The sequence below is a fragment of the Pseudophryne corroboree genome, chromosome 4 (genome assembly GCF_028390025.1).
Source record: "Pseudophryne corroboree isolate aPseCor3 chromosome 4, aPseCor3.hap2, whole genome shotgun sequence".
NCBI lineage: Eukaryota > Metazoa > Chordata > Amphibia > Anura > Myobatrachidae > Pseudophryne > Pseudophryne corroboree.
In genome coordinates, this window is record NC_086447.1 from 731,690,363 (window position 1) to 731,715,679 (window position 25,317).

Consider the following 25,317-nt stretch of genomic DNA (forward strand, 5'->3'; position numbering starts at 1 on the left):
TAGCAACAATTTGACCTTCTTTAACCAATCACAAAATTGCCAGACTCTTATACAGATATCGTGCCCAGTCAGGCACTCTCCTTATCTAAGGTGTCTATTCAATTATTGTGCTTAACATTAACTATACCCTTTAAGCTAGCTTATCAACTAAAAATAACGACACGGACACAACTGCGTTGGATTAAATGGTCATTGAATTTATTAATTGGAATGACCTCACTCGTAGTGGGTGGCCAGGAAAACGCTACCACTAACCAGCTCTAGTCACGATCTTACAAAATGGCGGCGACTAAACGCCCCAACTGTCATGGGTGCGACTGAAATGCCCCATCTATATATATCAGCATAACCTGTGTTGCGAAGGTCTCACCACCCCTTCCTATAGCAGAGTGAGGACGCTCCCCAAGGAGGCGCCCTTCGCCCCCCCACAAGGGCAGGACACACTCGCCGTCCTTCAAAAGGGGTAAGTGCCCCACAACACCACTTATGCTACAAGTGACCGCTGGCCAGTAGCGCCTTCCCGCCACCGCCAGTTTCAGAGAAACGCAGCCCGCCACCCAACACGAAATTAAATCCAACCAGAAACCAAATACCTATCTACGCAAATCCTATCCCTACCTACAAAGATAACAAACTACTCCAGACAAGAGAACAGCGCCCTCAGAAAAACTCCAATCCCAAGATGGGAGAAATGCACCCCATCCTTCCTAAAATAAAAGGGGCTCTGGAGCACCAATAGCGGATGTCTAACGGCCAAACCACCAGCGGACAACACAAACTTTGATACAGCAAAGTTAATCTTCTTCCTAGCCCTGTCTAGCGCTGTGACGTTCCGTGATCCCTTCCAGACAAACCTAGGAATAATGTCAGACCAAACCAAGCGTACACCAGGCCAAAGCAAGCTAAGTTCCCCCAAATCCGCCTGAATCCTAAGTATAAGATCTATACCTTTTAGGTGACCTACATCGTTACCGCCCAGGTGCAGCAGCAGCCATTGGGGACGCCCCCAACGCTGTTCGTATTGCAACAACCGCTCCAAAAGTCCAGACCATCTGAGCCCTCTCACACCTAACCATCGCACTCTGCGACCACCTAACAACTCAGACGACCTATCAGCAAGGGGATGCCGCTCGGCCCAAAACACGTAAGAATGGCCAACTACCCAAATCTGTTCGTTGGAATCAGTGGACGCTGAAAAAGAAAAAGTAACCTAGCTGTCAGGCCGCGCCCATAAAACAGGTAATTAGAACCGTTAGACCGAACCGAACAGTTAGTAACATAAAAACCCAAGTGAAGGAGAAAACTTAAAAAACCTCCCGTGGACCTGGAGTGTCAGCCAATTGTAATTTAGGCCCCCTCGGAGGAAAAATTTAAAAAATTCCTTCACACCTCCAATTCCGGAACGCTAATCATTCCAAAATTGGCAGGTAAACAACGTTTTTGGGTTAGCGCAAATAGCGCAACATTACACCTTATCCAATCTAACATAAGACTTAAACGCTGCCGACTTCCAACGTCCCATTTCCTGAATGGCTGACGGTGGAAGTCCGCGTGCTGCAGCGCAAGTTGCCGCACCGATGCGAAAGGAATGCGTCCCATATTCCGCGCTATTAAGCCCAAGGGCGACCAAACAGCGCTTCAACACAGCAGCAAACTGAAACCGAGTGAGAGGCAATGCATCCCCGTGCAGCAGAACTTGAGCCCCACCTTTGGGTCGTAAAGGTAAATAAATTTTTGCATGCAGCACCGGGCACAAATCTGTATCCTCGTGCGCCTTCAAAGTCACCCAACGCCCTCGACCCAACTGGTCGGTCTTGGAACGAGGCAACCTAAACATGGCGACACCTTCCTTGAGTACCAGGTCCCTGAAAAGCATGCCTGTATCAGTGGACCTTTTATTAGCGGCTACCAGCTCGCCAACTCGAAAGGCCCCAAAAAACGCAAATGAAAATGCTGCACGGAAAAGGGACGCCTCAAAAGCAGAATCAGTCACTGCCGGCAGAATCGCCATGAGCTCGCGCAACAAATGGGTGTCAATAGGCCTGCGCGTATCCGGCTGGGCTGGACTTAACTTCGCCCAACCCCTGAGCGCCTTGGACAAAGTGAAAGACCTGGTGGGGTCCGTCCCCCGCTGCAACCGGGCTTGGAACGAAATCCCCACCAACGCCGCGCACATGGATGCCTTGGACCTACCACTCTGGTAACACTCCCAAACAAAGGCCAACAAAAGATCCTCCTCTGACTTACCCCCGGCCCCGCACCTAACCTGATGCGCCTGCCAGTCACGCCAAGCCGCAGCGTATGCCCGGCGGGTCGAAGGGGCCAATGAGTTCAGTGCCAAGCCATCTACGCCAGTTCTATAATCTGCCAGACAGAAGTTGGACAAGTCAAACCTAGGGCCTCCGCCCTGGGGGCCAACCTGCGAAACCTGGGAAAATCGAAACGCGACAGCGCATCCGCGATGTCGTTCTCGACCCCAGGCACGTGCCTCGCCGTGAAATTGATGTTAAAATGGAGACACTGTAACACCAAAAATCTCAACAGCCGCAAAGCCTGCGGCGATGATGCACGTTGGTTGTTCACCGCATGTACCACCCCCAAATTGTCGCACCAAAAGACAATCGTCCGGTTCGCCAACTTAGGGGCCCACAACTCCACTGCCACCGCTATAGGGAACAGTTCCAATAAGAGTAGGTTAGCCGTAAAGCCACGCGATACCCAAGACTGGGGCCAGGCCGAAACACACCACTCGCCCTGGAAAAAAGCACCGAAACCCGTAGCACCGGCAGCATCTGTAAACAGTTCCAGGGAAGAATTGGCGACGGGCCGGAGAGGCCACAGCAATTCCGAATTAAAAGTTACCAAAAAGGTCGACCAAGTTCTAAGGTCGTCCTTAATTTCCCGAGACAGACGAATGGTGTGGTGCGGCCCAGTCGCTCCCGCTGTGGCCCTCTCAAGTTTGCGGCAAAACACCCTCCCCATAGGTATGACCCGGCAAGCAAAATTAAAGGAGCCTAAAAGGGACTGCACCTGACGGAGTCTAACTCTACACTTCCTCAAGCATTCTTCGATCTGTCCCAAAAGCTTCGCTACCTTGTCGGCCGGAATACGGCAACAACCTGCTCTAGTGTCAACCTCGATGCCCAGGTAAGAAAGGCAACACGTGGGTCCCTCTGTCTTATCGTGAGCAACAGGCACTCCCAGAACCTTGAACAAGGCGGACGCGGAAAAAAGGAGCTCCTGACAGGTGTTGCTGTCTCCTGGGCCCACAAATAGAAAATCATCGAGATAGTGGGCGATGCCAACTTGCCCCGTTCCTGCAGCAATGCACCAATGCAGGAACGAGCTAAATTTCTCGAAGTAGGCGCAAGAGACAGAACAACCCATCGGCAAACATTTGTCAACATAAAAGAAACCGCCTAACCGAAAACCCATAAACTTGAAAGAGTCGGGGTGAAGGGGAAGAAGGCGAAAAGCGGATTCAACATCCAACTTGGCCAACAGGGCCGCGGGCCCAAAACCCCGGATCAATTCCAGAGCCTCGTCAAACAACTGGTACCTGACCGTGCAAAACTCCTCAGGAATGGCGTCGTTAACAGAGCCCCCATGCGGGTAGGACAAATGTTGTATCAAGCGGAACTTGCCCGGCGCCTTCTTGGGCACTACTCCCAAGGGAGATACGCATAACCCAGGCAAAGGCTCACATGCAAAAGGACCGCACATGCGACCCAATTGCACCTCCGCCTCCACCTTCTGCCTGACCACATGAGGAAACTCCGTCGCCGACCTCAAATTCCTGCGAGACACAACATGAACCGATTCCGAAATGGGCAAACGAAAACCGCAACTAAAACCGGCTAACAAAAACTCAGCATCCTCCGTTCTGGGATAACGGTGCAACCATTTAGCCAACTCAGGTACAACTATGGGCGAGGGTGCCTTACTTCGCACTGCCGCCTGCAGCGCCCTGGTCGGCCTGCTTAACCCCGTTTCCGGACTTACAATCCTTGGCGGGGTGATTGGCTCCACAGACGCGGCAGGAGTGACGAAAACGACAGGCCGCACCCCTAGTGCACTTAGAGTCATTAAACGCAAAACACTTGCCCTTTGCCGCCGTACCAGTAACATTCTTGCCCCCCAGAAACTTCCTCTTGGCCAGACCCTCAACCACACTACTCGCTTGGTTGGAAACCTCCATCCAAACCTCGACATCCTTAAAGCCCAAAGGTAACGTCGGATTGCCATCCTGATTCTTACGGAATTTTTCATCGTAATCCCTCCAGACGGAACCTTTGTACTTTAAGAACATCTCATTAATTAAAAACATGTACTTTACCACATTAAGATGTTCGGCAGGGCGCGTTTTTAGGTAAACCGCAGAAAAGACTAAGAAACCCCTTAACCAATGATGAAAGCTCCGAAAAGCATTTTCACCGATGCCCCCCGCCTTCTTCGCTTTGTCGAAGTCCTTCCTCATGTCGTCCGTGAGGGTGAAAAGGTCGACAAATTTTCCCTTAACTATTTTTTCCTTCATCCTCTTCCGTAAACCCCGAGTAACAGCCGTGTTCGCGCAGCGCACCATCTCCGAAAACAACGGCGGCTCATCAGGAGCCACCGCCTTTTTCGGCAGCTGATCAGTAGCCACCGCCTTCCTCGGCACCTTATCCTTCCCTACCACCTTGGCGACCTCACGCGCGACTAATTTCGCAAGCTTGCGCGGGCGCTTGGGGGAATCAGACCCCTCGCTGCTAGCAGAGGATTCAGATGAGGAAACAACAGATGAATCAGCAGTAGCGTCATGCTCACCAGAACCGGAAGGGCCAGGGACGTCAGCCATTTCAGTCGCCTGCGAGACACCTGGAACTGAAGAAACGGCATCGGTTGGAGATGGGTCCACCTCACCACGCCTACCGGATCCGTCCTGTACCGGTGCGGCCTGAGGGGCTGCAGAGCAGTCTGTACTAACCTCGGGAACAAAAACAATCGGAATTAAGTTACCCGGCCCATCAGCACCACCAACGGATGAAACGGGGAGGGGGCGCGGCGCTTCCCCGCCCGGGGCAACCGAATGCAATGGTGTACCGGGCCCAGGCGGTGCCACCTGAGCTGGCGGGGCCTGGGCCGTGGGAAGGTACGGAGGCAGCGCAACAGCTTGGCTAACGCTGGGAACGCGGAAACCTGGGGACCCGAAACCGCCCTGCCACGGATACCCGTAAGGCCCTGGCTGCGCCGGGGGATAAGGCGGTTGGCAGTATGGGAACTGATGGAAAGCTGGCGCCGGAAGTGACGCGGATTGAAACCCCCCCGAAAAGGAAGAAACATTATGCGGGTGTCCGAAAGCCTGCCCCATCCCGGAGGACCAGACCGACTGGACCACCTGCGGGGTGGAGACTATCGGGGGGAAACTTTGCGAAACTACCGTGGGAAATGGGAATTGCAAGTAAGGCAGGCCCGTACTGCTGGGGGAAGAGAAAGCTGGCAAACCAAGGGTGTTTGTAGCAAAGCCACCCCCCGCCATGGACCGAAAATCCGTGACGGAATGCTGGGCTGGCAAAGACACAGAGGCTGCTGCGGAGCCATGTACCGAAAAGGCCCGCAGCACCTCCAAGTGTCCACCAGATGGCTGCGACTCCCCACCCAGCATGCTGCTAGCAGCTTGCTGAGGTGGATGAGGTGAGCAGCCCTGTCCTAAAATGGCCACCAGAGGGGGAGCCTGACCCAGGAGGGTCTGACTGGTGTCTTGCATACCCCCCCACTGCCCGCTGACCCCCCCAGCTACTGAGGCTATATGATGCCCCCCAGCAGCCAGGGGTGCCTCAGGGGCCCCAAAAGCACCGGGCGCGGGACCCGTGGGGGGTCCACTATGCCCCAGGGTAGCCGCGCCCGCGACCTCCCCAGCGTTATAAACCAGCGCGGCTGGGGGTGCCGAATCCCCGCCGCGCATGTCCCCTGCAGCCACGCCGGCGCCAGCCGCCCCATACCCGCTGATCGCGGGAGAGAAGCGGCTTTCCGGCGCTGCAGCCCCAGCCACCTTCGCGGCCGGGGATGATGAGTCCCCGGCGCTAGGCAGTGATTGTCCTGCGCTGGCGGCCGCCGTGCCCGACCCGCCAGCAGCGGGACGCACGGAGCCGCCAGGCGCTGCATCGGGGGCAGAGACGGGAGGCGCTGACGGAACGGGCACCGTCGCGCCTCCCACCCCGGAGTTCGGAGCCTGGCGTGAGGGGACAGCAGCAGGGCGGCGGAGGCGCACAGCTCCCGATGCGGGAGCGGCCCCCGCAAGCCTTAGGGGACGGGATGCTGAGCGCTTAGGTCTGGGCATGGCAGGTGGGGAGGCACACAGATGCAGGAGCAATATAGGAAAGTACAGCAAATGAGTAAAGAAATGAGTATGAGTAAAAGAGGGTATGAGAGAATATAAGAAAAGCGATCAGGGGAAAATAGAGAATGAGAGAGAAACTTGAAAGAAAAGAGAGACAGGCAGGCACAATCAGCTTTTACTTATCCTTCTGGGCTTCCAGACGACAAGAGGAAGCACTCTGGAAGTTTCTACCCTACATGAACTAAACACCTCCCCTACACTCACCGATAGGCTGGCCCTACCCAATTATCACTCACCCAAAACTCTGATCTGCCTAGCAACAATTTGACCTTCTTTAACCAATCACAAAATTGCCAGACTCTTATACAGATATCGTGCCCAGTCAGGCACTCTCCTTATCTAAACTGTAGTTGCGATGTTCCTGACCATTCCTTAAGTTTACCTAGATCATCAATCATCTGTTTTACCCGTCCCGTAATGTCTACCATGTTGCATATCTGTGTGTCATCTACAAAAAGACATACTTTTTTTTATTTTTGCCCCCTTTATTTACTGACTGGACCATTTTCTCCGTATCTCCTGCCTTTGCATGCCTGATCACCTTCTTAGCCTCCTTCCACCTGGCAAGATACACGTCTTTTTGACTAAATAAGCTGATTATATTTATAGCTTTGGTACATATGCACTTCTCACTTTGTTTTAAAAAAAAAAAAGTCTTCATTTATTTAAATTATTACATGATTTAATCCAGGCACTTGTCTTTTTCAATTACACAGATCTTTCTAACCAAAGCACCAATTGGTTTATTAAAAGAAAGCAGCCACCTAAATACCATAGTGGGTAGTGTTTCTCATTTATGTTTTTATTGATTGTCTTTATGTTTTATCTATATATATAAATGCGAAAGCCCTCACTGACTGACTGACTGACTGACTGACTGACTGACTCATCACTAATTCTCATACTTTCAGATATGTTAGGAAGCTGAAATTTAAGGGGGTTGACATAATGACATCATTACTGATGCATGGCTTGCGTTGCGTGAATGATAACGACCAAATGGACAATTGAATCAAAATTTGGATTCCACCTCGAGTGTGTACAGTTTAATAAACTGCAAAAATGCCAAAGCCCTCACTCACTGACTGACTCATCACTTATTCCCTTACTTTCCGACATGTTTGGAAGATTAAATTTAACATGGTTATTCTGCAGGTGGGAAATAGGAACACCGCGTAATTAGAATTTTAATAAACCCTCCCTAGGGGGATGAAAAGGGGGCTGACATAATGATGTCATTACTGATGCGTGGCTTGTGTTGCGTGAACAATAACGTCCAAACGGACAATGAGATCAAAATTTGGATTGCACCTCCATTGGGTAGAATTTAAAAAACTACAAAAATGGTCCTGTCACTTTTTACCGTATCTGCTATGGGTGCGCCTCGGGTAACGCCAAGAAGCATGGATTAATATTTACTTACATTAAGATGTCTCAGATTTACAGCTCTATAGGTTTACCAAATTTTTAATGCCAAATTATATTTAAAACTGTGAAAATCAGAAACTCCCGTGCGATGAGCGGGTAGAACAGCTAGTTCTATATAATTGTTTATATTTACAATGTCTGAGATTGACACTGGTTAACTACTGTAGTGACGTACCACATCTCTACTAGCACTCCATATCAAATTATAATTGTTATAACATTTGTGGGGAGAAGGTTACATTAAAAGCTGACTGAAAACCATTTTGGGTGTGCTCGGTCAAAAACTAAGGGCAATAACCAGTTAGTTACAGTAATTTACCACTGCTAATTGAAACTCTTCCCCCCGGGGATATTCAATTGTTCTTGAAGTGCTGCCACTGGCAGCAGTTATTAGAGATCTCTTTTAAACTGCAAGCTAGTGAGAAAAATCCACGACTACCAGCCCTATCAGCCCCATTTTTTCGTGAAAAAACAAAGGTCCAGGAACTTATCCCAGATTCTATGGGCGGTATTCAAATGATATATCACGCCCAATCTCCTTTCTAAAGTGATCCACGTTATTGCGCATATTGCGCCCATAGTAATCAGGTTTAGTTGTGTAAAGGGTTAGGGCGCCCTCGCTACTCCGGGGGTAGCGAGCTGAAGTGATGATACCAGACCTGTCAGCAGAAACAAGTGTGGAAGGGGGTGAAAATAATTGAATACTGCCCTATGTGTTTTCACCCAAAAATAGAAAATTTTTCAGTTGGAAAAATCTGCAATAAACATTTAAAAATCATGAAAAATCCATTTTCCGTGGCCAAAAAATATTCGGGGCTAATTCTATACCCCCGTGTGGGGTTCCTTTTTCAGTTATCAAACAAATAACAAGTGGCGCTTGACGATCAGAAAGTTGAAAACATTTATTTATATAAAATGTATATAAAAATTACAACAACCTCCCGGGGGTAAATGACAATATTAAAACATCACACTAATATAAGTATGCACTGTATTATAGCTCCGCGTTCAAATTATGATAAAAACATCAATAATAGATGATCTTATTTGCATACAATTAATTATTAATAACACCTGGAAGGTCATAAACCGTGCTGGGTTCAATATATGCACAAAGATATAAGACTGTTAGATACTTAATCTGAACAAGAATCACTCACGGCTGTGTGCTTTTGAAAGATTGCATATGTCACAAATTCATGGCAATGAACGGCTGGTGCAGGAAAAAGAAATTTAAATGCACAATTACCGCTGGACAGGAGCTTCTTCGGTCCCTGCTTCCTGGTGTTGTCCCATTGTCTGGATAGGGACACACACCAGAGCCTCAGCGGATGAAATTGATGCCACGCCGTGCGGGGTATCCCGATGAGCCGTCCCTGCGCGATCCACACCACCTCCGGCACCTCCGCGCTTTCCAAACGGAGGCTATAAGCTGATATTACCGGAGTTATTATGGTGATCGGTCCGGGTGTATATGGCCAGCAGTCACCTGTGGAGCAGGTATAAGATCTGACCACCCCTACTCCCAGGTATACCTGCCTTTCGAAAAAGAAGCCCTGCTGGCGTTGAAATGCGTTAAGGACACAGGCTTTGCATTTCAAGGATCAACACCGCTGTCTGCTTCCAATCCACCATAGAACCGTGCATGGGAGCCCGGTAAATAACTACTGCAGTCAGGAACATTCGTACTGCAGTCTTCATCTCTACAGCCCCAGCCGCCCATCTCAAGTTGGGGCGGTAGAAGTTACAGGTGCCGTTCCCTCCCAGCCCGGCACAGATCGGCGCACGGAGTCTACACCGGGTGTCTGCTTTACCGAAGACAGGCCGACTGCTGGCCATATACACCCGGAACGATCACCATAATAACTCCGGTAATATCAATTTACAGCCTCCGTTTGGAAAGCGCGGAGGTGCCGGAGGTGGTGTGGATCGGGCAGGGACGGCTCATCGGGATACCCCGCACGGCGCGGCATCAATTTCATCCGCTGAGGCTCTGGTGTGTGTCCCTATCCAGACAACGGGACAACACCAGGGAGCAGGGACCGAAGAAGCTCCTGCCCAGCGGTAATTGTGCATTTAAATTTCTTTTTCCTGCACCAGCCGTTCATTGCCATGAATTTGTGACATATGCAATCTTTCAAAAGCACACAGCCGTGAGTGATTCTTGTTCAGATTAAGTATCTAACAGTCTTATATCTTTGTGCATATATTGAACCCAGCACGGTTTATGACCTTCCAGGTGTTATTAATAATTAATTGTATGCAAATAAGATCATCTATTATTGATGTTTTTATCATAATTTGAACGCGGAGCTATAATACGGATACTTATATTAGTGCGATGTTTTAATATTGTCATTTACCCCCGGGAGGTTGTTGTAATTTTTATATACATTTTATATAAATAAATGTTTTCAACTTTCTGATCGTCAAGCGCCACTTGTTATTTGTTTGATAGTTTTGTTTTAAGGGACTGGCAATTCCCTTCTACGAGAGGCTGCTGACAATCATAGTGCAGTGCTACTCACCGGAGCGCATAGTTTTCCCTTTTTTCCTTTTTCAGTTGTCTGATTCTGTTCTCAGTTAAGAAAACAAACCCATGCTACTTTTATGTATAAATTTAAATCTATTATAAAGGGGGAACGATGGGAAGTGTAACACATGGCATAGGGAACACTGCACAGAGGTGCACTGGGTTTGCAAAAGGGTAATACATATTACATAGCACAGGTTGGCACATGGTAAAACATGGCACAGGGGGTACAGGGTAATAATTGGCACTGTGGCATAAGTAGGCACAGTGTAACATAAGGCACATAAGGGCACAGGGTAACATGGGGCATCACTGGGGGCATCCTCTGCTCCTTCACCTCTGTCCCAAAATCTGCTGCTGCCACTTAGCCAGACCTGGGCACTGGTAGGGGTCAGTAAGCAGAGAGAGGAGGAGAGAAAAGGACAAGCACAGTACCAGGTGGTATCCAATTGTACAATTACTGGGAGCACACACTGCCAACTTCTGTCACCAATTCCCAGCACAACCTTAGCTGCTGCTGCTGGGTCCTCCCCACTGATGGGAGCATCGGCTGTCCACACTGCTAGGTCTTCTATAACGTCCTGTTAGGCAGCAGCATTTCCAGGGATAGTGGCATACGGACGGGGCAGGGAACATGGGGGTGAGAGGCTACTAAGACTATGTGGCCAGGCATTGGTTCAATAACCCCCCCCCCCCCCCCCACACACACACACACACACACACACACACACACCACCACCACCGGTGAGGCAGATCTGACAGTTGACTCATTGGGTGAAATTCAAATGTTTGAAAAGTCAGTTGGGTGTCTGTTTTTTCCTATCTACTAGACAGGAAAAACCAGACACCCAACCGGCTTTTCAAACATTTGAATTCCCCCCATTGGGTCCTTTTTCATTGCAGCCTTATTGGCTGCAGTGCAGCCCCACCCCCAGCTACAGGCACTTTATAACTACCAGAGGGGAGGCAGAGCTGGTAGCTGCTTCACCTCTCTTGACCCCCAGGTGCTCAACAAATTTGGCAACATTTGACTATAAAATGTTTAGAATAATACAAAGAAGATTTATTTATATGTTCTAAATATCTTCTTTGTATTATTCTAATAATTTTTATAGTGAAAACTCGAGTATGACAGGTGAGGCTCTGCCAACCGTGCATCCCCTGACTACACGTCACTGGTCATTTGTATGTGTGGGTATTAGTGTGTGACTGTATGTGTGTGTATAAATGTGAGTATTGTATGCGTGTAACTATGGATGAATATGACTGTATGTATATATGTGTGTGTGTGGCTTTATACAGATGCAGCCACTTTCATCCAGCGTGTGATGCGTATGCAACTTGCAGTGCCGGGGTGCGAATCGTCACACATGTGATTACACAATGTAAAGTCTATGAGCCACAGGTGCAATTATTCACACGTGCGCATAAACATGCGCACACATCATATAAAACAAGTTGCTCCCGCAAATAGTCGTGGGTGTGCTTACCCTGGCTACATCTGCATGTGTGCATGTGTGTAACTATGGATGTGTATATGTGTGTGATAGTATGTTTGAATGTCTCTGTGTGTGTAACTACGGTATGGGCAGGATGCACTAACGGCAAAATGCAATTTGACCACATTACCAATATGTATCAAGCTCCGGAAAGCAAACTTTGTTGCAGGCGTCATTGAATACTCGGGCACATGCGCAGCGCACTTGATGACATTTCCATCCTCACTGGAGATGGGGGTAACCAGGGGCAGGGTTACTTTTGAGTTTCCGTTTCTACTTATTATTGCATCACCGGTCTGCGTGGTTCCTAATTTCAATTTCCTTCTAAATATACAGTAGGTGGTTGATTGGTGTTTTGGCCCATCCGAGACTTGGGGCCCATTGGAATTTTGGGGTATGGGACAGATACCCACCTTGTAACCCCTGTCGCTGTGCCTGCCTCTGAGCCTCTGACGTCTATACCAGGGAAATAATATAAATGCTATGATTACTTTAACTTATGTACTGTATTACATTATTATGCAAAAGCACACAGCTCTAATGTCATGTCTCATGTACAGTAGAAAACCAAATTGCATTAATTAATTAAATAAGATGTGATGACTTCCTGCTTTTTGATTGGCTTCTATGTTTTTACCAAACTGTATACAGGTTTTCAGAACTTTTCCTTAATGGTTAGGATTGTCAAAATATCCCTTTCATCAGAGACACCTGTGATTTTCACAGCTTCTGTGGCTGAATAAAACCAGGGTAAATGCAGACTTTTTTTTAAAGGGGCAATCATTTACAAGTCATAAGGCCTAATTCAGACCTGATCGCAACAGCAAACTTTTTCTCTAATGGGCAAAACCATGGGGGTAATTCCAAGTTGATCGCAGCAGGAATTTGGTTAGCAGTTGGGCAAAACCATGTGCACTGCAGGGGAGGCAGATATAACATGTGCAGAGAGAGTTAGATTTGGGTGTGGTGTGTTCAATCTGCAATCTAAATTGCAGTGCAAAAATAAAGCAGCCAGTATTTACCCTGCACAGAAACAAAATAACCCACCCAAATCTAACTCTCTCTGCACATGTTATATCTGCCTCTCCTGCAGTGCACATGGTTTTGCCCAATTGCTAACAAAGATCCTGCTGCGATCAACTCAGAATTACCCCCCATGTGCAGTGCAGGTGGGGCAAATATAACATGTGCAGAGGGAGTTAGATTTGGGTGGGGGGTGTTCAAACTGAAATCTAAATTGCAGTGTAAAAATAAAGCAGCCAGTATTTACCCTGCACAGAAACAAAATAACCCACCCAAATCTAACTCTCCCTGCACGTGTTATACAGTGTCTGCCCCACCTGTAGTGGTTTTGCCCATTACAGAACGATTTTGCTGCTGCGATCAGGTCTGAATTAGGCCCATAGTTTTGCCTTGTAAATGACTACCCCCTTAAAAAAACTCAAAGTTCGTCCGGCATCCTGCACATCCGGCGAACTCTGACTCTGTTACATTCCGCCCTTGAAGTCAACCTGTCACAGAACCTGTGAAAATCATAGGTGTCCCAGATCAAAGGGATATTATGGCAAGCCTATTAATTAGTAGAACCTATGGACACAGTGCAGTCAGTACAGTCTTAGCTGCCGGGGAGGGGAGCATTCCTACTCCTCCAGGACTTTTTTTCCAAAAGCCCCCACCAGGCTCTTCAAGCAAGCCTGGGCCTGGGTAACATGCCTGGGTAAGCCCCCCCCCCCCCCCTACCCCCCCTCCCCTATTGCTCCCTCGCCCTTCCCTCCTATCCATTCATATTGCGCAACCATTCAAATCAACATATTAACGATCCTGATTTTGAAATCACCATGTACATATCGCTGATCTAAGTCAAACAAACTGAGTGAGTGAAGTAAGATATATTGCCAAATGAGGCGACATGACTCTTCTCACATTGAACTTTCACACAAAACCATTGTAAATCAATAGGAAGTTTAAGCATTGCATTATTTAATGTAGTAAACTCAACGGGGTAATGAAATGCACAACATTTAAGGAAAAAAGAGGAATGGATATGTTTGGAATTATAAATGTAATACAGCAAAATGTAAAATCATGCTGTTGGGTGACGACCAGGGCTAGAGAAGGCAGATGGAGAAGGGCTATGGGGGGGGACTAGGTGGGAGAATTTGGACAAGAAGTACTGCTGAAGGTTGTCAGCCGGCGGGCTGGAGAGGGTAGGTGGAGAAGGGACTGGTAGGGAGAATTCGGGGTGGAGAAGGGTTGTGGGGCGAAAGGATGCAGAGCAGCCAGAAAGGGCACCTTCTTTTTCTGGGCACTGCTCATGGTAACCCCAGGCGGCGACCGCACTGCACCCCTAACAGTATTTTGCCCTTGTTCGGCCACTGTGCTTGAACAGCCCTCGAGCCAGCCCTGCCCTGTACTCTTTAGTATTACCTGTATAATAAAATGGGTTTATAACCCTTGATAAAGAATTGAGCCTCTATACATTATGATTTGCATGTGTGAAGTGGGCAGTATATCTCTATAGCACTCCATAGATCAAGGAGTGTTCCTAAAAATCACACACTATTTGGCTGACTGACAAGCACAATTATAATTTACAATAACTTAATTTATGCAGCTGATAGGGAAGTACATTCTGCTATTCAAAATTACACAGTAGCACCTGTTTAGGAACCTTCTGCTCCACGGTACAACCCACTTAACTGGGCCATGTCACACAAATGTTGCTACTGAAACCCACAAAAAGCACTGGTCCGAGATGTGGTATGTCAGGTCAACAGTTTTAATTTCAGCTTGCATCAAGTCGACATGAGAATGTCGGAATGTCAACATACTTAACATGTCGACAGTGACTGTCAATATACACCATTTTTACACGGATGACATGTCGACATGATAGAATAGTGGTCCAGTGGTCACTTATCTGATCCCAGTAGCTCCTGCATCTTCTTCTGGGTCCCAGCAGTCACTTGACGTACCGTTCCGGCAGAGTGATGTGATGCATTGGCATTCCGGTAAGTATACAGTACTTATCCTATCCCTAACCATAATCCCTACCCTCCACAGTCTAACCCTAACACACACACACACCCCTTTTACACTCGCAGTCTAACCCAAACCCTCTCTACGGCATCCTCAGAATGTTAACATTTCACATGGCGAAACTCTGAGGAAGCGTACATGTAGTGGATGTCAACATGGTGTATGTCCACATATTGACTCATGTCAACATTATGAATGTCGACGTGGTCACTGTCAACCATGTATCTAGATCCCGGTCTTAAACATACTCCTGATATTCCATGAGACAGATACCAATGCTTACAATAGATTCAAATCTGCCACACATATTTTGAAGATAAGGCACTCCATTATTATTTCAAGTTTCACTGCTTGACAAAGGAAGGGGTGAAATGTCAAACAAGTAGAGGAAAAGGTATTCACAACGAGAAACAGAGTGAGGGGGGGGGGGGGGGGGGGGGTTGACGAAGAGAGGCAGGAGGAGAGAGTGCTTGAGAAGGAGAAAGAGAAGGAGAGGGAGATAAACCTATCAAAATTAGTCCAAGGAAGGATAACCTGTGATCTGGCGAGAGGGTCGTAGGTGCCCAAGGCTAACTGTTGCGCATGGTAAACAAAGGCTAGCCCATCTAGTCTGATCCCACAGAACAGCTCCTGTAGCATAAATTATTGCAGAACACACAGAGCATCCCAGTGTCCATGCTGACCCCTGTCCATCGTCAAAAGCGCCTAAAGGGCATGTGAGCATCTGAACTCAAGGATGGAGCAATGGAAGAATGTGGTCAGGTCTGATGAATCATTTTTTATATTACATCATGTAGATGCCCAGGTACAGTTGTGTCATTTTCCTGGGGAAGAGATGGCACTAGGATGCACCAAGGTTACAATGCAAGCTGGTGCAGGCAGTGTGATGCTCTGGGCAATGTTTTTCTGTTAAACCTTAGGACATAGCATTCATATGGATGCAATTCTGACATGTACCATCTGCCTAAACATTGTTGCAGAACAAGTACAGCTCTTCATGTCAATGGTATTCCCTGATGGCATAGGCCTCTTTCAGCAGGAAAATATGCCCTGCCACAATACATGATTGTTCAGGAATGGTTTCAGGAACATGACAAAAAGTACAAGGTGTTGACCTGGCCTCCAAATTTCCCAGATCTCTATTTGACTGAACATCTGTGGGATGTGCTGGAAATACAAGTCTAATCATGTAGATCCCACCTCACAACTTATAGGACTTAGGGGGTAATTCAGACTGCATCGCTGCAGTGGCAGCCATCGGATTCTGAATTACTTTGTGGAGTATGCACGCGGAGAAGCCGCACTGCGTGTACGCACCCCAGGAGCCCAGTGAGATGCTATCAGACGCGGGGCTGGAGGGAGCGTGCCTACGGCGTTAGAACGCCGTTGTCGAGGAGGCGCGGTCCGAACAACAGAGGCGTGTCTGGACCATTCGGGGTGTGGGCCGCTGCGGCTGCGTGATGTCACATGCAATCGCTGTGACCCGGTATGCGGCGGGTAGCTCCCTGCCAGTGTGCAGGAGCTGTGCAGGTAGGGAGCTACTCGTCAGGTACAAAAGCATTGTCACCGTGTGGGAAGAGGGGGGGGGGGCAGGGCCTGACACGCAGGGCGGACTAGCCTGTGCTGGGCGTCCCCCCGCATGTCAGAGTTAATGATTGTAGATGTGCTAAATTTAGCACATCTATGGTCAACTCTGAATTACCCCCTTAAATGATCTGCTGCTAATGGTGCAAGATACTACATAACAGCTTCAGAAGTCTTGTGGAGTCCATGACTGGACAAGTCAGAGGTGTTTGGCAGCACTAAGTATCACGTTCTTTGCAATTTTAAGCATATTTTGATCTTGTCAGTCTAATGGACTTTGAGAATCATAATAATTATTTATTAATATGGGTGTGATATAAATTGTTGATGTGCATCAATAAGTTGATGTGCAGAATGTCAACCTGTCCTGAATGTTGACATTTGGAATGTCGTCATGGATGGGAGGTCGACATGTCAAATGTCAATATTGACATAATATTGACAATGAAAGACTGTTGACTTTGTGAATATCAGCATGTCGACCATGTGGTTCCCCATAGACATGTTAACTAACCCTAAATCTAAAGAAAAATTCGGTCATAGTCTCATAATACTGTGACTGTTGGTATATCGAAATTTGTCAATATGCCCATGTCGACATTATGAATTTATACTGTCTAAATATCTCTAGCCTTTATTAGTATGGAAGCCACCTGTGTGCTGTATAATTTTGTAGAATTTTTGGGTATTGCTCTAGTTTTATAAAATATTTTGTTTTCTGGATTTTGCTAATTGGTACCTTATTTTATTTCACGGCTGTAGTGTAGACTACAGTGAAAGTGTTGAAGAAAAAAGGCTAGCAAGCAAGAAGGTTTTTTTTATCAGTTCTGGAACATCGGGGGTAATTCCAAGTTGATCGCAGAAGGATTTTTTTTTAGCAGTTGGGCAAAACCATGTGCACTGCAGGGGACGCAGATATAACATGTGCAGAAAGAGTTAGATTTGGGTGGGTTATTTTGTTTCTGTGCAGGGTAAATAGTTACTGGCTGCTTTATTTATACACTGCAAATTAGATTGCAGATTGAACACACCACACCCAAATCTAACTCTCTCTGCACATGTTATATCTGTCTCCCCTGCAGTGCACATGGTTTTGCCCAATTGCTAACAAACTTGCTGCTGCGATCAACTCGGAATTACCCCCATAGAGGTAAAAAGTGGTGATGTTGCCCATAGCAACCAATCAGATTCTGTCTGTCACTTTCTAGGATGCAATAGAGAAATGAAAGTTAGTATCTGATTAGTTGCTATGGGCAACATCACCACTTTTCATTTTTAGAGACTTTAGTAAATTTACCCTTTAGAGTATTGTGATGGAAAACCAGCTCTGCTTCATTTCTGAGGTGGTAATTTATAATCTTAATAGACATACATGGATTATTAGGTCTCACTCTGACCAGTTCAATAACTGTTGGGCACTGCCCCCTGCTTTACAATGAAGGGTACTTTGTGGGTAAAGGTTATACATTTGAGGAAAGGCCAGGGATCTTCTGGAGGCAAGGTGCCACTATTTTGCAAAAGGTCTGGACAATACAGCAAATCAAAACAGCAAGAGGAAATCATGGTGGTACTTGTATGGGGTGTAGTATGGCTGACCGGCGGTCTCCTGACCGCCGGTCAGCTTACCGACGCCGGGATCCCGGCAGCATACCGACGCCGGGATCCCGGCGGGGAGGGGCGAGTGCAGCAAGTCCCTTGCGGGCTCGCTGCGCTCGCCACGCTGCGGGCTCGGTGGCGACCTATGGTCGCCACAGATTCTATTCCCACTCTATGGGTGTCGTGGACACCCACGAGTGGAAATAGTCCCTATAGGTCGGCATGCCGACCACCGGGATACTGAAACGGCGGGATGGTGGAGGAGGTCATGTGACCGTCGGTCAGCTGACCGCCGGTCACATGAATACCACCCCTTGTATGGCATATTAGTGGATGTGTCTCTTTGGATGTCTCTCTCTGCTCTTTGGCCTAACACTTTCAGTGTCTCTCTACAGAATTATTTATACTTTGTAGAACTAGCTCTATTGTTGTTCACAAATGTAGAAGAGGCAAGTTCATATGAGCTAAACCTGATACTCAACTCTTCCTGGGACATGGAGACACACCCTCACAATTATGCAACACGATGGACCATTTACAGTCTGACTCCAAGAATTATGTAACTGCTCAAGGTATGATATGTCAAAGTAGTAAGTCTGAGGCAACTGAGTAAATGATTATTGGATATATGGATGGGAATTGTACTAGAATGAATAACAAATAATTCAGGGCACCAATCATTCAAATACAGAGACAGCAATGAATGTAGACAAGACATGAGGGTGAGCTCTCCTTTGGGGCCCAAACAAACTCATACTCTCTGTTCCTTAAGCATCTTGAGTTATCCAGGACATGCTCCATCGCTAAGCTCTGGAAGAGTCTCAGCTTAATCCAATAGGCTCTTGATTGTGCCCACTCAGAACCACTCTGGACCCTGAAGTGGGCAGCCACCACTATTCTAGGCTGCAGGTTTGGCCTAGACACCTTTAATTCACCCTCTTCTCCCACTGGTCTCCCGGGCTGCACTTCCTTCCTGATCTGTCTCCCCAATTATGCCTCCCTCTTTTTGCTGTTCTTTTTGTCAGCTGTCCAGTGCCCTACAATTCCAGAGGTCTTTGGGCTGGGACAAAGAGCATTTGTCCACTGGGTTTCTTGCCTTCTGAGCTTCTTGGGAGGAAGGTAGAGTATTCTGGTTAGCCGCTCTTATTGTGAATTACACACAGTCAGAGCTCCCAGGCAGAATTCTCCATCTGCCGCCCAGACTGCAGCCAGACAGTGAATGCATGCTGACTGGTGGATAACTGGACCTATCCACCAATCAGAGAACTGTCATGCACTATATCAGGGGTGGGGAACCTTTATTCTACCGAGGGCCATTTGGATATTTATAAAATCCTTCGGGGGCCATACAAGTCTGCCCCCGCGCGCGCCAAAAAAATGGATGTGGCCAGTTAAAATGAGACGTGATACACATATGCCCCCAATAGTGCAGTGCCAAATCCACAATTGCCCCCACAGTGCCAGGTATACAAATGCCCCTCACAGTGCCAGGTATACAGATGCCCCCACAGTGCCAGGTATACAAATGCCCCCACAGTGCCAGGTATACAAATGCCCCTCACAGTGCCAGGCATACAGATGCCCCCACAGTGCCAGGTATACAAATGCCCCCACAGTGCCAGGTATACAAATGCCCCCATAGTGCCAGGTATACAGATGCCCCTCACAGTGCCAGGTATACAGATGCCCCCACAGTGCAGGTATACAGATGCCCCTCACAGTGCCAGGTATACAGATGTCCCCATAGTGCCAGGTATACAGATTCCCCCACAGTGGCAGGTATACAAATGCCCCTCACAGTGCCAGGTATACAGATGCCCCCACAGTGCCAGGTATACAGATGTCCCCACAGTGACAGGTATACAGATGCCCCCACAGTGCCAGGTATACAAATGCCCCTCAGTGCCAGGTATACAGATGCCCCCACAGTGCCAGGTATACAGATGACCCCCACAGTGCCAGGAATACAGATGACCCCCATAGTGCCAGGTATACAGATGACCCCCACAGTTCCAGGTATACAGATGCCCCCCCGTCCCGTCCCGCTCCTTTCGGCGGGGATACGGAGGAGAGCGCGGCTATGTTGGGCGGCGGCGTGTAAGACTTGAAACCACCCGCCGGTTTGAGAGCCAATCAGAGCTCGCGGACCGGCAGCCGTGGCTCCTGATTGGCTGCCGGTCCGCGAGCTCTGATTGGCTCACGAACCCGAGGCTGGTTTCAAGTCCTACACGCCGCCGCCGCCCGACAATATCCGCGCTCTCCTCCGTGTGGTGAAAGCTGAGACACGCTGCCGCCGGACTGTGCGGCGGCGTGTCACACTGAGAGGAGCGGGTGAGCCGGACCAAACGGCTTTGCGGGCCTTATACGTCCCGCGGGCCGGAGGTTCCCCACCCCTGCACTATATGGAAGCATGTGGAGAAATGGCGCAGGACCACAGGAGCAGTAAGTTATGATTTTTTTTTAAATGTAATTCAGTGAATAAGTTGATAGGGGCCAATGCTGTTAAAACAGCCCTGCCCTGGCCTTGCTCGTCGCTGCAAAACTAGACCTTGCCTCTCAATCTACTGAATGTATTGTGACCATTCTGCTACCTTAAGACTGTTGTGCTCCACCTGTGGATACTCCCAAGGGCATTTCAAGAGAGGAGGTGGTTCATGTGCATTCTCCTTCCAGGCACCCTCCTCTCTAGCCAACTAGTGTATATGAGCAGTGAGTGCTAGTAGACTCTAGTGCAGTGCTAGAGTATACTGAAGGTCTCTGGGGAACACGGACTGGAGGCCATTTTCTGGTTTATTCACCTATTGTGCATCCACAAAACACAGGGAAAATGGCCACTGTGCTGCCTCTGCAGAACCAGGACTCTGGAGAGGTAAGTACTGAAGAAATGGGTGCAGCGTGTGCAGTGTAGGCCCTCCTGGAGCCAGGGGCCTTCCTGTACTCAGGGGCATATAGATCATAATTGCCTACCTGACCCTCTCCATGAGGGAGAAAATGCTCTGTTCCTGGACTTTCCTGGTAATGTAGGATTGCCATCACCTGTGGTGACACGCCTTTCTTATCAATTAACTAGCTCACCACAGGTGATGGCAATCATACATTACCAGGAAAGTCCAGGAACAGAGCATTTTCTCCCTCATGGAAAGGGTCAGGTAGGCAAGTATGATATAGATATGCCTGTGGACACTCCTCCAATCCATCTCTGAACATGTTCCTGCATGAAAACTCAACCTAGCATGCGCATTTTTCACGCCCACGATTAGCAAATATTTCTGCAAAAGCATTGTGCTTCAACGCAATCACATTTTGATTGACAGGAAGCCTGCATTTAGGGGAGGAAACATGGCGTTTTGTGGGTGTGTTTGTAAAAACTCAGGAGTGGCAAGGTGTTTTTCGGGTGGGTCCCTGACATCAGCAATAACCACTTCCAGCCTCTTGCTTATGCTGAATTGTGGACGACTTTGCCTGGCGCAGATGGAAAAACTCTTTGTTGTTCTGGTATTTACGTATGGTTGGCATTGCGGTGCATTCGCAATTTCTACAATGGGTGTCTGAGCGACAACTATTTGATCGCAGCAACTGCTTTTTAGCAAGATTAGCGATCCAACCTGAATAGGTGGGGTAATTCCAAGTTGATAGCAGCAGGATTTTTGATAGCAATTGGGCAAAACCATGTGCACTGCAGGGGAGGCAGATATAACATGTGCAGAAAGAGTTAGATTTGGGTGGGTTATTTTATTTCTGTGCAGGGTAAATACTGGCTGCTTTATTTTTCCACTGCAAATTACATTGCAGATTGAACACACCCCTCCCAAATCTAACTCTCTCTGCACATGTTATATCTGCCTCCCCTGCAGTACACATGGTTTTGCCCAATTGCTAACAAAAATTTCTGCTGCGATCAACTTGGAATTACCCCCAGGGTCCTATGTCCCTGCTGTCGCTTGAACTGCTAACCCCAGTTACTCAACACTGGAGCTAGACAGACACTTCCACTGTCTATCACCCTTCTGCCACCTTCATATATTCTTAATTATCTAGTCATTTGCTGTTCCATTTATTAAAGTCCCTTTAGTATCTTAATGCTCTTTATATATTTATGACTTCATTGCTTCAGTACTGCGTATGGGGGTTATTCAGAGATGGACGCAGATCTTGTTTCCGGCTTCTCACATGCTGGCGGCCGCCCAGCACAGGGCATGTCTGTGGCGCCACCCAACAATGTGTCTGCAATTTAATTGTGGATGCATCGATTTACTGTTGACCCCTTGCCAGCAGGCAGTCCATCAACATTTCTTTATCAGAGCGCCACGCAGCCACCCCGAAAATGCTCCTGACACCCGCCCATTTTGCATGCCATGCCCCACTATACTGAAACCCCGCCCCATAAACATCTGCTGCTGTCAATAACTATGTGCCCGCATCCACTATTGCTGCGTACAGATGCACGGCTGCTATTCTAGAAAGAGCGCTATATAAATAAAATTATTATTATCAATTATTATTATTATTATTATTGTTAATATGTCTACATCACTTGCCACTGTAATTACTGGGATGTAGTTACATGACTGGCGACCACAATACCTCCCACTACATCCCGCCCCCTCACAATCTCGGCGGTCAGCATGCCCACCAACAGGGACTATTCCATGACACCCATAGAGTGGGAATAGAACCCGTGCTGAGCCCGCAGCGTGACGAGCGTACCGAGCTCGCAAGGGGCTTGTTGCACCCCCCCTCCCCACCGGCATTCTGCTGTCGTGATACCGGCATCAGTATGCTGAACGCATACCACACCCGTAATTACTCCTGCTCCCTCCCTGTATTCACAATTCATCTCCTTCCACCCTACTCTTCTCTCCCCTTCATTGCCCTGTTCCCTTTCAGCCTGTTCCCACATTCCCAAACCTGACAACTGCCATGGTGATGGTGTCAAAATCCTCATAACTGCCCCACCTCCACTACACCTTCAGGGTTACACCACCAAAACTTCCTCCTTTGAGTTCCATTCTTTTTCTAAAATCCCCATCACACAGTTGTATACATCTATATTATACAGGGGATCCGGTCTCTAGGTCGACAAGGCTTAGGTCGACAATGTCTAGGTTGACCACTATTGGTCGACAGTAAGTAGGTTAACATGGTTTCTATGTCGACAGGGACCCTAGGTTGACATGTACTAGGTCGACTTGACAAAATGTCGACATGAGTTTTACATAAAAAATTAAATTTTTTGAACTTTTTCATACTTTACGATCCACATGGACTACAATTGGGAACGGTAACCTGTACCGAGCGCAGCGGTGGCGGAGCGAGGCACCTTGCCCGAAGCATAGCGAGCAAAGTGAGCCATACGAGGGGACACGGTGCACTAACAGGGGTTCCCCGTCACTCCACGAAGAAAACGACACCCAAATTTTTCTTTAAACTCATGTCGACCTTGTACATGTCGACCTAGAGTCCCTGTCGACCTAGAAAGCATGTCAACCTACTTATTGTCGACCAATAATGGTCGACCTAGACACAGTCGACCTAAGTCTAGTCTATCTAACATACCACACCCATTATACAGTATAATGTTAAAAAGCACCTAAGAGACCCCCAGGCCCCCGACCATCAACTCCATATTTTCCACCTTGACCAATGTATGTTATTCTCTTTGTTGGATGTCAGCATTTTATGCAAGCTTTAGGTTCTGTAAACTCTTTAATACTCTTTAATACTTTAATACTTTAATGTAGACCATAGGAGTGTGTCTTTGCCCCAGAAGAAAGAAAGCCACCTTCTCCCCTGTTACCCATGAAAATCTTATGCATCTCCATGGTATAGTATTCCTAAGGAGGTGGAAGCCCCAGGTGCATTGCAGTCACCCAGGGGACTTAGCAGCAACAGGATGTATGCATGGCTTCACATCAACATTGTAATGAGGTAGCATAACAGGGCACTCTTTTGCATATATTTTTAAGATTAGTAAAATGAGAACAAAACTAAAAAGATCTTTACAAACAGAGAGAAAATAGAATTGAAGTTAAGTTATTCTTGGGTTTGTCAGTAACACCAAAAACTTTTAAAAAGGAAACAGATTTTTTTTTCTCTTTGTATTTGAGTTTTTTTGATCTCAGACACATTGTTTCAGCTTTTTCAACATCTCCATCTACACAAGTTTAAACGTTTACTAACCCAACACTCACTAAACAAAGCAAGACACATAAAATAACTATTACAATACAACTGACATAATGAAACATTTCACACATACAGTAAATAAAACTAATGCATTGGGGGAATACAATTGTTTGAAAAGTCAGTTGGGTGTCTGTTTTTTCCTTTCTATCAGACAGAAACCCAACTGACTTTTCAAAAAATTGAATTTCCCCCATTGTGTTCCGTTAGGAGCTTTTGTATGCTTGTGTGCAGAATCTAATGGAAAGCATTTTAGGGAAACAAATATATTTTTACCTAGATGCTTCCTAATGGAACCTACAAAATAAAGAATAAGTTTGTGGAATATTAATACTTACAAATTCAAGTATCATTAGTAAGTCAGGGAAAGAATATGCAGTTTTCAGTCCTGATGGTAGTACAGAGGTATCCCCATACACAGGTGCCGCAGTGGTTGATGCCATTCTGCAAAGTCTTTTTGAAGAGGTAACTGAACGGACAGATCTGCACTCTTCTGCTACAGTGCCTGTATAATACTAAGGTGCCACTCCTACAGGTTACAGAATAGTTATTCACTTGTTACTCCACCTGGAAGGGATGGTAAGTCTCATACCACTCCCTGAACAATTTAGTGATTGCTTGTCACATACAGTATGTCACAGATTAGTTAGGAGAAATGAGACTGGATATCTTAAGAGAAACAATAGCCTAGGTAGGTATACAAGAATAACAGGAAAAGATTTCTATTCTAGAAGAGATAGATGACCCGCCCTATTATGGAGTGAATGGATGGCTGCAAATACCATGGCATTGTATACATCAAGTATACTAGAACAGCAGTAATCTTTGCTTTATTTTAGATTTTTTTACACAGACCAAATATAAATACTTCAGTTTTGTCAGTTATATGAATCAGATGAGCAATACACAGACGTTGATCTGTATTATTGCCAAAAAGCAGATTTACTATATGTACTAGATATGGGAAAAAGGAAAAAATATATATTTAATTTTTAATAAAACAGGATATTTAAATGAGGTGAAACATTACAGCTGCATACTTAAACACGCCTCCAAAATGGTTGCAACACGCCTTA

The 25,317-nt window shown here is 47.2% G+C and overlaps 1 protein-coding gene across 1 annotated transcript in view; it reads right to left on the reverse strand.

The window, feature by feature from the left end:
- Positions 1-24,773, reverse strand: part of MAL (mal, T cell differentiation protein) — a 51,906-nt gene extending 27,133 nt beyond the window's left edge. The window contains exon 1 of the mRNA XM_063918079.1: positions 24,580-24,773. Within this exon, the coding sequence (XP_063774149.1) occupies positions 24,580-24,684 (105 nt within the window). The 5' untranslated portion in view covers positions 24,685-24,773. The remainder of the gene's footprint in view (positions 1-24,579) is intronic.
- Positions 24,774-25,317: the final 544 nt, after the last annotated feature.